The sequence below is a fragment of the Danio rerio genome, chromosome 3 (assembly GCF_049306965.1).
Source record: "Danio rerio strain Tuebingen ecotype United States chromosome 3, GRCz12tu, whole genome shotgun sequence".
NCBI classification, from domain to species: Eukaryota; Metazoa; Chordata; class Actinopteri; order Cypriniformes; family Danionidae; genus Danio; species Danio rerio.
In genome coordinates this window covers 32847232-32865204 of record NC_133178.1, presented here as the reverse complement: position 1 = coordinate 32865204, position 17973 = coordinate 32847232, and the positions used below count along the sequence as shown (strand labels likewise).

Sequence of the window (17973 nt, the reverse complement as noted above, 5' to 3'; positions counted from 1 at the left end):
GTTGTGATGCTGCGTAGAGGGAATGCTTCAGGGTATCGTGTAGCGTAATCACAGATGACTAATATATACTGGTTGCCTGTACTGCTTCTTTCCAGTGGCCCAACAATGTCCATGGCGATCCGTTTGAATGGAGTTTCGATGACAGGTAATGGATGCAAAGGAACTCGCGCTGACCTGTGAACAGAGCTGGTTTTCTGGCAAACAATACATGTGGAGCAATATGTGTGTACGTCAGTATACATGGAAGGCCAATAGAATCGTGTACCGATGCGTTGGTAGGTTTTCTGGTGTGCTAAATGTCCAGACCAAGGAATGGTGTGTGCTAGATGTAATATGAGTGATCTGCAACATGTAGGCACAACAAGACGTTTGACACCATCAGACAACACATATAGTACATCCTTTTCTATCACATATTTCTCTGCCCCTAGCGTCTCAATTTGTTTTTCCCCCTCACACACTTTAGAAAACAAAGGTTTCAATGTTACATCTTCAGCTTGTAACTGTGCAATATTTTTAGGGATATCCCATTCAGTCACCTTCAACCCTTCAGTTGACACTTCCACAATAGGTGAACCCAATTGCTTCTCTAGACGGCGCTGTCGCCGTGACTTTTTTGGTTTACCCCCCTTCCCTTGGATCAAACTGTCATCCATAGCAGGTAAGGGCTCTAAACCCGCTCTGGTTTGTGAGCGTGTTAGCACCGGACATGATATATCATCATACACATTGGTACTTTCAACAGCATTGCTTAACAGTTCGTTCAACACAGGTAGGTCCCATCCCAAAACCATACCTACAGGTAAAGCATCCACTACCCCCACTGACATCAAGTATGGTTGATCATTGATAACAAGAGTCACTTCAGTGGTAGGATAGTCTTTTTTGTCCCCATGTACGCATTGGATGTTCTGTGTGTGTGTAAAGTCAATGGTGTTTCTTGAAATGTAGCATTGTTTTATCAGTGTAAATGTGCTGCCAGTGTCAATGAGTGCATTTATGTTTTGTCCATTCACGGTGACGTCTATGTGTCGATTAGTGTACGTCACCTTGTCTTTTACGTCCCCCTCTCTTGGAACATAACACAGACTGGTGAGTTTGGGTTTGCGTACTGGGCAGTTCGACGCCTTGTGCCCCTCTTGTTGACAGTAATAGCAAATAAGCTTTTTAGTAGGAAAAACAGAGACAGTACCTTTTCCAGATGTATCAGTGTGCTTGGCCCCTCGTGTTGGTGTAGAACGGGCATACATCTGACCTCCTCGGTGTGCATTCAAGTACTGGACTGCCAACTTTGCTGCATTCAGCCCATCGGTCGGCTCATGCTCTCTCACCCAGGTCCGTACCTCCAATGGCAGTACTCGTAGCAGCTGCTCCAGGATGATAGCCTCTCCTACCTCCTCCTTTGTGCACTGCTCGGGACGTATCCATCGTTTGTAGAGCCCCTTGAGGCGATTGTAGGTCTCCGTCGGTGTTTCTCCAGCAGGAATTGATGTCTGCCGAAATCGTTGTCGGTAGGTCTCTGTTGATAAATCGAATTTCGCCATCAGTGCCTCCCGAAGATCCTTATAGACTTCCGCCCGATCTTCGTCCATCGCGAGGTATGCCTCCAGCGCTTTTCCGGTGAGAAGGGGTACTAGTCGATTCGCCCATTCCTCTTCCGGCCAACCCCAGGTCTTTGCCAGACGCTCAAAACGACGCAAGTAATTCTCCACGTCCTCTCCCTCTTGAAATGCTGGCATCCGTGACTCTGGTCGCATTGGTGGTGGTGGTGGTGAGTCTGCCGCCCTCTGTGTCGACAGTGTCGGGTTCTGCGTGACTGACGGTCCCCGAATTCGTGAAGCTGCAGGTGTGGGTAGATCTAGGCGTAGGCTTTGGCTTGGTGATGTTTCTGGTATAACTGAGCGTTGCAGTGACTCTCGCAACCCCCGTAGCTCATAGATGAGGCCTTCTTCCCTTTTTGACTGAGCTGTCAGAAATGTCCTCATCAATGCCACTACATCGCTCTCCATACCTTTTGATTCAGGTTTAGCTCTAGGGGAACTGGCTTCGGCACCCTCTGCACTGGCTGTCTCCTCTTCGTCCATAGTGTCCCATGCTACCTCTTCCAGCACAGGTTTTTGTGACCGCAGACCCTTCCTGGCCTGTTTTCCAGAAGTCACTTTTCTACGACTGGCCATCCCACTTCTGACACCACTTGTCACACAGAGGCGTTTTTCGGGTGTGTGTGAAACAAGAAAAAAAAAATGAATGATGGCTCAGCCGACGTAGCACTATGGTGCAAGGTGCGTTTATTTACAGTGCAAAAGTTTCCATTCCAAAAATCCCAAAAATAAAAGAAAAAAAATAGATATATATATACAAAAAATAAACAAACAACAAAACAAACAAATAGAGACAATAAAGTAACAAAATAATTATATACAAAATATTTGTTCTCCAGAATTATCAAAACCAACTATTCGCCACTACTCACACCTTCTATCTCCAACGACTCCCACACTGAACTGAGCACAAGTCACTCTATTTATAGTGAGTGACTCCGCCCAGTTTGGATTAAACTATATTGAAGGTAAGTATAAGGTAAGTATGGACATAAACAAATCTTTCAGGTAAGTATTTCACACTTTCATACACTTCATTTGTATTACTATATAACTTAAAACCAAAATTATTAAATCAGCATTTTCACATGTCATGAATACTGCTTTTTCCATTGTTTTCCCATTCTTTTCATCCCCCACATAAAACACATAGTCTCCCCCGGGTGCCCAACCACTCAGCGCATGCGCAGCGCATCACTGTGCATAAAATGCTGCGCATGACCTTTTTGGCCCCTTTTGCCTCCCGTAGCCGCGATTGCGCAACCCGGAAGAGAGACGCAACAGAAACGCAACGAGACGAACAAACACAAACACAAACGGACACACAGGTAAGACAAATGTATGCGGTGTGATTTATGGCGTGTCAGAATATGCAAGGATTAATGGAGTATATAATGTGTTTGTGCGTGTATGTGTTTTTATTACAGCGCAATCTCCCGTGTGCACCCGATCGATCGGCTGGTGGAGTGAAGGTAAGTTATGTGTGTGTGCGTGAATATGTGGGTGTACAGCTCTGCCGCAGGCCAGTGACAAACTCCTTTGTCACAGCACTTCACACTGCAACATCATCAAACATATGAAAACTCCATAAACACAGAGCAAATGTTGTTCTGACAGATTTCATTTCAAGTTTTGCTAGCAAAAAAAGTTTGCTTTGCTGGGGAAAAAACACAGTGTCTTTTATTGGCATTTTTTGTATTTGTAACAATATATTGACTGGGTTATTGTTAAAATGGATTATTTGTATAAAAAACAATATTAATAATGATATTAAATACTTATAATAATAATAACAACTATAATAATCATAATAATAATAAATTGATATATTGTTATTATTATTTTATTATTATTATTATAAAAATAACTAATTAATTTAAAATACATTAGTAAAATTGATATTTGACATAATGAATCAAATAAACATTAGGAGTAATTTAACTTAAATTACATTGACATGTCATATAATTTTGATTTAGTTCAATAACTTATGATTAACATAAAACATACTGCCAAGACTTATTGATCATATAATTTTACAGTCTACAATATAACGCTTCAACTACTAAAATGTCAATAAAAGGTCACATTATCAAACTGTAGAATATAACATCAAAGGTCTTATAAAGTAATATGAAGTGTAAATAAATGAACAACACGTGTCAATCAAACAAAATGGGGAGCAATATTATTAACAGATATTCTGTGCTGTAATGCCAAAAAATAAAAAGTAATATTCAGGTGGTTTACGTTTCTCTTTATATTTTAGCCAATAGAGGGCACTCCAAGTATGCAAATCTTCATCTGTTCATAAACACATAAATACCTCCACTCCTCCCTGTCTATATGTTTTCTAGCATAAATTTCTATGACAGAAAATCAAATATGAAGCAAAGGATGATCTTTATTGTTGTGCTAATGATCTATTTAATACACGGTAAGACAACGATGCTCATTAACCCTTTGTTTTCAGTGGTCAAGCTTTGGCACACGTTCCTACAATATTTATTGTAAATGCTATTTTCTCATTTTTCAGAATGCAGGAGTCAGACACTGGTTGAATCTGAGGCTGTAGTGATTAAACCAGACCAATCTCATAAACTGACCTGTACCGCTTCTGGTTTTAACTTTGGTGGCTCTTGGATGGCTTGGATCAGACAGGCTGCTGGGAAAGGGCCAGAATGGGTAGCAACACTTTCCAATGGCAACAGCTATATCTATTATTCTGACAAGGTTAAGGGAAGATTTACTATTTCACGAGATGATAACAAGAACCAGCTGTACCTTCAGATGAACAGTCTTAAAACCGAAGACACTGCTGTTTACTACTGTGCAAGAGACACAGTAAGACAAAAGGATGTGATGTTGCACAAAAACAGAAGCAGACAGCTGTAGTGTTCAGTACTATGCTAGAATAAAGATTTGGGACATTTAACCAGCCTTAAAGAAATGAGTTAAAGACACAAATATGATATTGATATGAAAAGGATACTCCAGACACTACAAAAATAGTACAAAAGACAAACAAAACAATACAAACCACTCAATATACATTTAAAAAGACAGTTAGGCCAATAATTTAATAAAATGTGACTGATATCACACCTCGGTAATATAGGGTTTATCAGCAACATTAAAATGCCATTCTGAGACTTTTTCAAGAGACAGATAAACTTATAGATTAAACTTCTCATTAAAAAATTATCGAACTCTTACCCTACTGAATAATTCACTTGCACTACAACATCTGTTTTTTTTTTTTTTTTTAAATATTTTATTTAAAGTTTTTCACATTTTAAAGAACAAACCCCAAATCCCTCCAATGCCAGCAAATAATAATAAAGAAACATATTTGAAATGTAGATACATATGCACTTTTACATTCACAACTGTACAGATACCTAATCATATTCCTCTATGAAAAATCTATACCTGCACATATCCACAAGTTCAGTCAAATATCTGCATATGTACATGACATGTAGAGCATATATACATATGAGTACAAATCAATACAGATAACAAGAGAAGCTATGTTTTTTTTTAAAGAAGAATCCTGATACAATCATTGTATGCAATTTGCAGCTTATGGAGACTCTCTTTTTTATTATACCACAGAGGAGCTGTGTACAGTATAAAGAACTGCAATAAGTTCTAAAGAGGCTTACCTTAACCTGCTCTGAACACAAATAAAACTCACTGTATATTTGCTTGAGCATACATCTAACAAAGTAAGGCAAAATGTACATTTTAAAATTGACATATTTTCATTGATAGATTTACTAATGTGCTTTTCATTAAAGCTGGGTACCCTGTACACTTTCAGCTAAATTGTGTCACAACTAAACATTATTGTCAGTCTCACCTATAGATCAATTCTGGCAGGGAAATAAAGTTTGAATGCAGATAAGTAGTAAACAACTAAAAAAAATAACAAGAATACATTTAATTCAGCCTGCAAATTTAACCAAACAAAGACTTGACCAAACAGACCATTTTATTGAAAAATAAGTTGATGGAGCTTGATGAAATATTAACCATTAACAGAATTTTTGGCTTGGCAACAATAAAGTAACCATGTGCATTTCGAAAAGAATGTAAGACAAAAGTGTTTTTAAAATAAAATAAAAAAAGGTTTATTTTGGTAAACTTTCTGTTATTTAGCTGTCATATAGAAATAAACGATGATCACTAAATAAGAAGAAAGGTCACAGATCTAAACAAAAAGTATCATTATGGAGAATGTGATTGAGGGATGACCAGCAATCAATTCTTATTCTACATTAAAACGTAAGCTATAGTCAATAGTTTTAACTTACCATAATTTTTAACCCTTCTTTTCTATTTTAGAAACATGCAAATGTAACTTCCCCTTCCTCTTATGACTGATAAAACTATCTGTCGGTGTTCTGTATGCTGTTCAATGTTTCAGCTTAATCTAACCATGTACCTCACATTTTTTTGTATTGCTGATCCTAACAGCCTTATCCTGTGAGGGTTTTTGTTGTTATTTTTGTTGTAATTAACATATACAGACACTCGTTGCAATATATAAATTTCTTATTTACACTAAATATAAACAACAGTCTTTTTTCAGATGGAATTGAGCTCACCCAGCCAGACTCTGAAGATAAATAAATAAATAAACAGAAGAATAAGCCATAATGTGCAGCAAGAATCATTCCATAATTGAATACTCCTTAATCTAATTGAGTATTGAGCTGTACTATGAACTTTGGGAAAATCAAAGCTTGAGAACTGATGAGTAAAATAACAATGAACCTGTAAATTTACAAATGATCTGGCATGTTTAAAAATACAACTAAAATAAAAGGAAAATAGTGAAAGGTACTGATGCAGTGACTCTTTTGTGCTTTTTTTTTTGAGCATGTATAATGCTGTACAGTATATAGCCAGAAAATATCAGAAAGAATAAAAAAAATGTTTATATGGTATTATCTTATATCTTATATTAAGAGTTCAGCAGCAAAAATTCAAAGTGCCATCTGTTTTAAATGATTTTTTTTCTCAGGCTCTTGTGTTTGTTCAGTTATTTCACTTGAATTTTGCTATAAATGTAAAATTTCTGAATCCTGAAAAAGTGCTAATTTTGAAAGGAAATTTCAGAGGGCACTTAGAGGCTTTTGCATTTGAGCTCTTCATATAAAACCATCTTTTTATTACACCCAAACTAAAACAAATTCTGGACTTTCTCCAGAAGATAAATATAATAGGAAATGCAGTAAAAAAAATATAAAAATAAATAATTTTGTTTTCAATTATATACTGTTTATAGGTTTATATTACATAATACGTTTTGAGATTTTCATTCTTAATGAAAAAAATGTGTGAACTCTGATACTGAGGATAGCACAGCAGATTTTGCTCAGTTTTTAAGACCCTCCTTTATTCAAATCAAGCCCTAAATATACAGTCTATTCTCTGTGTAATGAATGCTTGGATTTTTAAAAGCTTCTTCACACACCAGACACATTACTTTTACATGGGGCAGCACTCAACATAGAACAAGATGAATCTGACTTATTTTATCCTCCTTGTACTGATTTCATGTAAGTTTAAATTTGTTTACCAAAAATGCTTAAACACTAAGTTTTTTTTCTTCTAATTATTAATAATCATTCTGTGTTTGCTCCAGATGCACATGGTCAGTCATTGACCTCCTCTGGTTCTGAGGTCAAGAAACCCAGAGAATCAGTCACACTGTCTTGTGTGGTTTCTGGACTCTCCCTTGCCTGGCTGCACTGGATAAGGCAGAAACCGGGAAAAGGCCTGGAGTGGATTGGCCGGATTGACAGTGGCACTGGGACTATTTTTGCTCAGTCTCTACAAGGCCAATTTACCATCACTAAAGACACCAGCAAAAACATGGTGTATTTGGAGATAAAAAGCCTGAAGGCTGAAGATACTGCTGTTTATTACTGTGCACGAGAGACACAGCTGCACAAAACCCTGAATCATGCTTCAAAAACATTACTGACTTTAAGAAGTTCAGTCAAACATAACTACAACATAAATGTTTTTTTGTTAATTTTCCAAATTTTATTTTCCCATTTAAAATAAAATCATATGAAGAAAGTACCAGTTTTAAAAAACAAACAAACAAACAAACATTTAATCTTCCTATCCTAAAGCAAATAATTTATATATTGCGAGAGTTACATTTGTTAATTTAATTTTAAATTATTATTGCGAGAGACATGACTTTTGAACATTTACACAATTAGAGAATATTATTTTAACAAGTGGAGAAATTTCAAACTTGTTTAAATTCTAAGATATTTCAAAAATTACTGTCAGCAAAAATACAAAAAAAATTTTATGTTTTGTGTTATGCTTTGAAACATTATTTTTTATTTAAAAATTATTAGTGAATTTATAGAAAATTCTAAACAAATAACATTAAGCGAAACTGAAATAGCATTTTCTTGTAAAACGTATCATATAACAATGACAACATAAAAATATGTTATGTTTTACAGAAACTCCAGTAATATTTAAACAATGTACCTTTTCAGGTAATAGTGGAATCATTTAAATGAACTAAAAAAAGCCACTTAAGATTATTTATATTCACTCATTCATTCATTTTGTTTTCAGCCTAGTTGTTTTTTTAATCTTGGGTCGCCACAGTGGAATGAACCGCCAACTTATCCAGCATATGTTTTACACAGCGGATGCCCTTCCAGCTGCTACCCATAACTGGGAAACACTCATACACTCCCTTTCATGTACATACACTACGGAAAATTGTATTATATTATGCAAATTATTTGGGCACACAAATGTTCTGTTTAACATTTTTTACTAGTATAGACATTTTGAGCATGATGCAAGGTGTTATGAAATATTAAACACTCTATATGTAAAATTACATGTTATATATTTTTATCACCAGACGTTGTGTCAGGCTAAAAGTTTCTGACAATTGGATAAATGTCACTTCCACATTTTTTTTCCACTTCTAAAGAATTATGATATTTCATAGACACCAATAAATAGACCCTTTACCAAAATAAATCATCTGCTACACTGTGGTATTAAATTATACAGTCCCTGAAAAATGCTTTTGTACAAATTGACCTGAAGTGCCACTCAAATATATTTCAAGATTTTTTTTGTTTGTTTACAAAAAATGGCTCATTTTAATCCCAACTGCTTTTGTATTAATGTTTCAGTGCAAAACGAAACTGTCAAAAAGTATTCTAATAAACCCAGGTTTGTGTAAACTTACTGAGTCAATTTTTGTAAAGACATAAATGTTGTCTCCTTGTCAATATTGGCAATTCTGTGTGGAGTTTGCATGTTCTCCCTGCGCTCGTTTGGGTTTCCTCCAGGTGCTCCAGTTTCCCCCACAAGTCCAAAGACATGCTGTACAGGTGAATTGGGTAGGCTATATTGTCTGTTGTGTATGAGTGTGTGTGGATGTTTCCCAGAGATGGGTTGAGGCTGGAAGTGCATCCGCTGCGTAAAAACGTGCTGGATAAGTTGGCAGACAGTTCATTCCTCTGTGGCGAACCCAGATTAATAAAGAGACTAAGCTGACAAGAAAATGAATAAATGAATGAAGACCAGATCCACTACTGTTGTGGAAGTCGCATTCAATGTGCCTCAGCGTCAAGTACAGAGGATAAAAAAAATCTAAAGAGACTGGATGTTTTTGACAAACCCAGGTCAGGCAGACCTTGCAAGACAACTGCTCAAGAGGACCATTTGTTGACTTGAAAATCCAAGGCATGAAAGTCATCGCTCTTATGGTGTAATTTGCTTTCATAGTATTTACAGTTCAGTTTTAGCGATCTTCATGTTTACAATTGAACTCCCTTTCCAGTGCACTTTGAAAACATTGATTCCATTTGGAACACAGTTGTGGCTCATGGTGAAGCTATAGACGATCTATTATTTAAAAGCGGAGTTTATGTTACTCCTCCAAAACCTGTGAAAAAAAAAAAACATAGCAGACACTGATGCTTTTAATTTATAGTAGGTTATTTATTAGGTATGTGTACTGTATATGACATAGATAAAATAAACCACATCCTACTTAATAATAATAATAATAATCGTCATTATCAATAATATTAATATTATTATTAAAGTATGATTTTTTTTCATTTCCTAATGAATAATAAATATTAGATTTTATTTCTTAATGAATAGGCTCATTATTTATTTATTTATTTATTTATTTATTTATTTATATATAAGATTAGAATATGTGTTAGCTTTTTGTAAGTGATTTTATGTTAATTTAGAATAGGATATGTAATGTTCTCAATAATATTTGTAAAGGCAACATTGGTCCTATATGTGCCGTTTACATATATTTCAATTAATATGGAAAACGAGTTGATGTTTTTACCAAAACTATTTTTTATTTTTTTATTTTTTTGTGCCTGTAAAACAATATCATTTGCACAAAGAAATGATGGGTTCTTCTCTAAAAAAGTTGTTACTCCACCCCGTTTAGAGCATCATTATGGGCGTTTTATAACGTAATTCAAACGATAGATCTACGACAGAAAAACTAGAGGTTTTGGGAAATACTTGTCACTACATCATTCTTTTCCCAAACGATGCATCAAACTGATAGTTCAGCCGCCAGTTACGTCGTTGTTTGGAAAATGCATGCAGAACAGTTTGTCCAATTCTGCCTCGAGATGGCCTCCATGGCCACAGCAGTGCCCAGAAGCCAGCACTGAACAAAAAAAAATAAAAAATTTAAAACCGTGTGACATTTGCCAAGGCTCACAGCCTACTAAAACGATGGATGCTGAAAAAGTGGCAGAAGGTAGATTTTTTAGATGAATCTTATGTTGAATTACACCACAGTCACCGCAAAAATATTGACCTACTGGAACCCATATGAATCTGAGATTTCATCCAGAAAACTGAAATTTGGTGGTGGAAAAATCCTGATCTGGGGTTACATCCAGAATGTGTGAGAGATCTGCAGGGTGGAAGGCAACATCAATAGTCTAAAACAGTATTTCTCAACCACATTCCTGGAGGACCACCAACACTTCATGTTTTGGATGTCTCATTCGCCTGTCACACCCATTACAGGTCTTTCAGTCTCTGTAACTGAGCTGATAATCTGAATCAGGTGTGTTTGTTTAAGGAGACATGGAAAAAGTGCACAGTCGGTGGTCCTTCAGGAACATGGTTGAGAAACACTGGTCTAAAATAACAGAAAATCTTAGCTAATTCTTATATGCCCAACCATAAAACAAGCCAAATTCTGCACGCATATCAAAGTTTTATTGAAACATCATTGAGCATATGTAGGATAGGATGAAAGGGAAAGCATAAAAGATGAAACTAGAGAATATTGATGAACTCTGGGAGACATGCAAGACTGCTTTCTTTGCTATTCCTGATGACTTCATTAATAAAGTGTATAAATCTTTGTCAAACCACATTGATGCAGTGCTTCAAGCTCAATAAATTTGGATCTCACAGCACAACTACTTAATTTGCTGACACACTTTTGTATTTGCAGTAAATTTGTTGAATTTCTGTATAGACGACAGAACATTTGTCTGGCCAAAATTTGACCTTTCTGTCTTGGTTAAAAGATCAATCTTTTTTCAGTAAAACTAATTTATTTTAGTGCATTACACATCATTTGGGAGGGTGCCAATTGACTCATTAAAAATCAGGTTAATAGCAGGTGTTTCTACAATATAGATAAGCGTCAAGACTTTTGTCAGAGGCTGTAGACACTGGCACAACTGGATATTATGCTGTCTCTTCAAGATCAGTTTACCATCACCAAAGACACCAGTGAAAACATGCTGTTTTTAGAGGTGAAAAGCCTGAAGACACAGCTGTTTATTATAGTGTGAGAGATGCACAATTATGAACAAACAAACAAACAAACAAACAAACAAACAAACAAACAAATAAATAAATAAATAAATAAATAAATAAATTAATTAATTAATTAATTAATTAATTAATATTATAATTGCAAATAAAAGGTTATTTTTTAATATCTATATTTACATTTTTAGACGAATTAATGCACCAATGTTTTAACTGTTTTCAGAACAGTTAGGGAAACCAATATTTGGGTAAATATCCTTTACTTTGAATGACAATAAAATAAAGAATAATGTGACCATGATATTTTCTGTAAAAATAAATAAAATAAAAAAGCCAACTGACAATATTTTTATTTAAAATATAATAGACCTTTATAGAATAAAAATAATATTTGCATTTTAAATTCAAACTGTAACCTGAATATGGTAATAATGAGCAGTAAAATAAAGAGCACCTGTTTTTTTTTTTTTTTTTTTTTTTTTTGCTTTTTGCTTTTAAGCAGATACAATTCATTAAGACTTGCATGCAAAACCGTTCATAAACGCTAGAGGGCAAAAAAGCAACATGTCAAAATGATAAATTACTGTGGTTCTTGCACTCATGTGTTTCACTGTGCCTGGGATGGCACAGTGAAGAAGTCCCATACAAATACGTATGTACTAATGGAGATCCAACATTTCTGAGATCAATATAATTATAAAATCTTTTGAAGAAAAAAAAAAACTATAGAAATTACATATTATAGAAATAGATGAACAAGATGTAATTACCTGCATGGTACTGATAAGACTTTGTTTTAGGTCCAATAGGTTGCAGTTAAGCAGAGAGTAAAGCCTTCAGAGGTGTCCTTGCTCAAATGACTGGAAATTAATTGTTAAAGAGCCCATATTATACATGAAATAGGGTCATATCTTGGTTGTAAGGGTCTCCAACAAAAGTTTAATATGCATGCAAGGTCAAAAAACACTTTCATGGTCTTATAATCTGCATTTATTTTTACCTAATTATCCCAGCGACTCCTGTATGAATCGTCCAGTGATTCATTTGTTCCCAAACCCCTCCTTAGCGCGAAGCTAATCTGCGCTGATTGGACCAATGACAGTCTGTTGCGATGGTTGCGATTGGTCGACTGCCTTCAGTCAGAGAGTGAAATGCCAAACAGCTAATCAGCAATTTAAAAGTAATCACAGTTCATACACGCTCTATAGTGTAGGCGTGGATTTTAGCTGCCAGTGGGTCAATGTAAATACAGACTATGGACTTGAAAATACAGACGACTGACTATTTTATTGAGCAAAAACTCCAAAAACAGTTGAGGAGATCTCCTAGCTTCTCACTCTGCTCTTTTCACAGACACACACACACATATTGCACACACACACACGCACTTAACCCTGCTCGACAACGCGCGCTCACACACACACACACACACACACAAAAACACACACCTCCAGACGACAGCGCGCGCACACGCACATACAGACACACACACTACTCCTCATCCACGAAGCTCCGTTAACAAACAGCACGCGTCGCGTTTTTAACGTGACTTTGCACGCGATAAGAGAATATAGCCAGTTAACCTGATACAGTACACGCGGTTACAAGTAACAAATCACAACTAAATACATTTGCAAGCTAGAGTCAACGAGGCAACTTTAATCGCACGTACTTACACTTGAGAAATGGAGGAAGAAAAATCCATCCTGACGTCCATCAGTAAGTTACTCTTTACTGATCCTTCCTTTAACAAACGCTGATGAAGTATTCTTTGTAGCATGTAGTTTCCAGAAGTTTCCAGTAGTTTCCAACTGCTTGGCTATAATGCTGAGGTTTCATCTTTGGGTAGAGACTCAATATATCCATCTGCAGTGTGACTTCAATCGACCGGCATGTTTGTGTGCGTGTGTTTGTGGGTGTGTGTGTGTGTCTGGGTTTCTGCGTCAGAGGGCGGGGCATCAGGTTTGAAATCTCCCGGGTTTGCGCTTGCACGTGAATAACTTGGTTTCGTTCGTACGTCATGGCGAAACCCCTAATGAATCGGTATCAAGGCGACTCGTTTGAAGCACTATGAGTCGACTCTTTTATAGATGAATCAACAGTTTTAAACACTGTACACTAACAGATTTAAACCTTAGCTGGATACTTCACTTCACTTAGAGCTGTGTTACACACTACATGGAGGAGAATTTTCAAAAACCCATAATATGGGCTCTTTAAAAACCAAGTATTGAAAGTAATTTTAGGTTAGTATTTATCAGTTTCTGAAAATATCCTATCACATGAAAACTATGTACAGTAGCCTATATAATATCACACACACTTTCATGACGTCTGTTATGGACATAGATATTATGCTGATGCATATCACTGTGACTATACGGGGTGGGGCACTATAAGAAAACATAATACAAAAACCTCAGTGCTCTGAGACTCTGGGACTGTATGAGAATAAAGTTTTAAATAGTCAGATCTGGGCGAAAATAGATTTTCATTCATTGTGAATGCTTCATTATAACCTGAATGAATAAATTGTGCAAATTAGGTCTTCTTTGTAAAACAGAAGCTCCAGCAGTTCTGGCTTTGATCTACACCGTTATCCATTGCTGTGGATTAGGATTTGTATGAAATTGTGGAGTGCAAAGATTACAACAGTAAGTTACCCATTACAGGTAGCAACTGTGACAACAAATAACAAATTACTGTTCAACAATTACTGTGCCACTGCCATCTACGCTGATGCTTTATGTTGCTATTTACTGTATAGAGAGGTGCATTTGTGCTCAGCATCTACAGTTGAAGTCAGAATTATTAGCCCCTCTTTTTTCTCTTTTAAATATTTTCCAAATCATGTTTAAAAGAACATTTTCACAGTATGTCTGATAATATTTTTTCTATAAAAAGAAAAAGTCTTAATTGTTTTATTTCGACTAGAATAAAAGCAGTTTTTATTTAATTAAAAGCAATTTTAAAGCAAAAATATTAGCCCTGTTAAGCTATTTTTTGATAGTCTACAGAACAAACAATCGTTACACAATAACTTGCCTAATTACCCTAACCTGCCTAGTTAACCTAATTAACCTAGTTAAGTCTTTAAATGTCACTTTAAGCTGTATTAAAGTGTCTTGAAAAATATCTAGTCAAATATTATTTACAGTCATTATGACAAAGATGAAATAAATCAGTTATTAGAAATGAGTTATTAAAACTATTCTACTGTACTATTTAAGAAATGTATTGGAAAAATCTGCTCTCCGTTAAACAGAAATTGGGGAAAAAATAAACAGGGGAGCTTGTCTGTCTTAACACAACGGTGTTGCCACTTTAAGGGAGCCAGGTGTTTGATTTGTTTATTTTTGAGTGTGCTCCCTCTATCAATTCAGAAGCAGAGCCTTAAATAATAATTTACAATGAGCAAGTAAAATAAAATGTGTTCAATTTTTTTTAAAAAGATTTTAAAAATAAGTCTGTGTAATAAGTTGTATATTGTTAAGTTCTTGAATCTTAAACTTTGTACTTGAAAGCTACCTGGCTAGCTAGTTAGCATCTCTTCACAACTTCTTACATTACTTTCATGTAAGTATATTTATTATTTGGACAATTCAAATTTATTGGTTTTGCTGAATGTACAGATGCAAACAGTGTAATGTGCCTTTCTGGCAACTAAGCAGTTTTTATACACATGAAAATCCTTCAATTCCAATCTCCTCAGTTAGGTAACGTGCACAGAAATCATCACAGGCAATCACAAAAAGATGATACATATAGCCATCCACACAAACCTCCATTGTCAGGTCCAAGGTTGTGAATTTGCTAATCTTTCCGAGCTGTGTTTCCATCTATGAATTCATATTAGGAACAAAAGAAATGTTTGTCATCTTGAGCTTTGCAAAGTAAATCTAAAAAAAAAAAAAAAAAAAAGAGCTGTTTTTTTTGCAGTTAAATTTAGAATTAATGGGTGTACTTTTTTGGGACAAACCTGTTTCTAGCTATATCTAGAGTAAGTGTATTCCTTTAATATACTTATTTTTTTTTTTATAATTATGTGAAACTTAATTCATTTTTGAAATAATAAATTTTTTGTGTTTGTGTTGTTCAGTTTTGGTATGTGGATTATAGCATTGAAGGGAGAGTGACACATTGCATTGATGAGCAGTTGGATTTCATTGCAGCCCTTTCTCTCTCTCTCTCTCTTTGTGTGTGTGTGTGTGTGTGTGTGTGTGTGTGTGTGTGTGTGTGTGTGTGTGTGTGTATAACAACACAATATATGTCATAACTATATTAACATTTCCTATGATTAATCTAACTTAAGCATTTAAATTGTGTGTTAACCTGAATATTATATGTTGAAAAATAGTAAAATATGTTTTAAAAACTTAAACTGTCACAGTTGGTGTAGGGAAAGGGACGAGGACTCAAATGCAGATCTAAAATGGTTATTTACTAATTACAAAATAAAACAAAAGGAGAAGAAAAACAACCCAGAGTGAGCTGGGCTGGCAAGGAACAGGGGTCCGTTCTTCATATGTGGATTATGTTAGCTGGATTTGGTTGTTGACGGTTTGAAGCGATCAAGGATTATTTGGTCCTTCAAAACTTATGTGAGAGTTGTTGTCATAGCAACAGTTCTGGTAGCTTAAGCCTTAAGCCTCGGGAGCAGGCTCATTTCATACAGACAGGATTAGATCAGTGTAATGGCGATCTATTTCTTCAAGTTCTCCACCATTTCCATAGGGACTCGGCACAAAGGATTTGACGCGTAAAACCACAAACTTGCAATGCAACAGTTTACTTTTCGTTTGCCAAGAACAAAAAAAATCAAAAAACAAACAAAAGAACTATTTACACTTTACCAAGTTTCCAAATAAATATGGTTTTCAAGAACGGTCAAAAGACTGTCTACCATCAAGCCCCTTCCTTCTTTCTAATCCTTTTTTCCTGTTGCTTATGCATACATATGACATATGGCATTACTGAACATATGAAACGTCATGCACATAATATAATATCACAAATAAACACATTAAATACTGTATCAAATAGCAATAACTTTGTATCTCAATGCAAATAATATAATATTATAGAAAAATATTACAAAAATAAAAAGACAAATCTCTTGGTGCTCTTCATGGCTTTAACAATCAGGGCTGCGTTTCCCGATAACGATTGATCTTAGCACTTAAGAGCGTTTTCTACGAGTCATTTTGCGAACGTTCGTTATTGTTTCACGTGCGTTTCCCAAAAATGCACTTAACACAATTGCACGTAGCCCAGCTTTAAGTGCAACTTAGGAGTCGCTATCCGTTTGTTAAGTGCTGAAATGTCACGCTATAGAATGGCTCGTTATTGTTGCACATGTTATAGCAATCCATATAATTGTTCTTCTACTTGTGTGAATGTATATTCAACTCGAATAACATAAAAAAAAAATATTTTTGAGCCAGTTTAAAAACATAAATTAACTGGAAATGTCGTACTGTAAAAACACTGTCTTGCTCCAATCTCGCATAAAACTAATTCTAACAGTCCTTGCCGGAAATGACATCAGCATCATTTTCGATATTTATATGAAACCTTAATTAAGTAGACTTATTTAACAATTTCTTTATCAAAAATTGCTTATCTCACATCAAAATAAATAAATAAGTAAATAAATAAATAAATAAATAAGCTCTTACATTTATTTTTGAAAAGTTTAGCCTAATTATCCCCACCTGATGTGCATTTGCTAATAGGACAAAAATATAAATGAATAGAGATACGTACAAATAAAATGAATAATGACTTTGAAGAGAAGTAAATTGTAGGTGCAATTTGCCGGTTGTCCAGCAGGTGCCCTCATAACTCTGTCTCCTTACGATGCACTTAAGGCTTTACGATTACTCCAGAGCACTCGTAGATCCACTAAGATTTTCAAGTGCTACTTAAGTTACGATGCTTTTGGGAAACAGACCGTAATATTAAGATCAGTCGTACGATCATTTCTACGAACTTCTTAGGCTTACGATGCTTTTGGGAAACGCAGCCCTGGTCAGTTCAAGCAAAGATAACACTGAAAGTTTTCTTACAGTATTTTCTTACGGTATATTTTCTCTTAGTAGTAGTTATATGCACTTGGGAAAATAGTAAATATACATTTTTAAAGTAAAAAAAAAAATTATATTATTAAAACTTATGCAAACTGCACTCCGAAAGAAAAGTACAAAGACTGTCACCTGCTGGTGGTTTAAAGAGAAAATGTATTGATGAGGACTTTTTTGAAACAAACACGTACAATTGCTTTAGTACCATTTGTGTATGATAATAGATATGCACAAATACTGTAGGACTATGATTTGATGCTTCACAAAAGTTGCAGATACCTTTACCAATATCAAAATGCTTTTGTCATGCAAAATTTATTTTAAACAGCCAGATATTATTTTGTAAATGTAAAACTAAAACTGTAAAACTAAATAAATTGCTAAATACTCTTGACACATGAAAGCGTAAAGCCTGTAGCCCACAACAAAGTTGAAAAGCGTAT

At 35.2% G+C, this 17973-nt stretch overlaps 2 protein-coding genes across 52 annotated transcripts in view; both read left to right on the top strand.

Annotated features, from left to right (window-relative positions):
- The window catches only part of ighd (immunoglobulin heavy constant delta), a 184658-nt gene that overhangs the window by 104375 nt on the left and 62310 nt on the right, over positions 1-17973 (top strand). Inside the window, exons 1-2 of one of the 50 annotated variants that reach the window (XM_073944669.1) lie at positions 3938-4038; positions 4138-4445. The exons of 46 other annotated variants lie outside the window; for them this stretch is intronic. In XM_073944669.1, coding sequence (XP_073800770.1) covers positions 3948-4038; positions 4138-4445 — 399 coding nt within the window. In that variant the 5' untranslated portion in view covers positions 3938-3947. Of the gene's footprint in view, positions 1-3937; positions 4039-4137; positions 4446-7052; positions 7172-7257; positions 7559-17973 lie in introns of those variants that run through there. 3 more of the 50 variants (XM_073944656.1, XM_073944691.1, XM_073944701.1) reach the window with 3 other exon arrangements.
- LOC137489848 (immunoglobulin gamma-1 heavy chain) overlaps positions 1-17973 on the top strand; it is a 92960-nt gene that overhangs the window by 54784 nt on the left and 20203 nt on the right. The window lies entirely within an intron of this gene.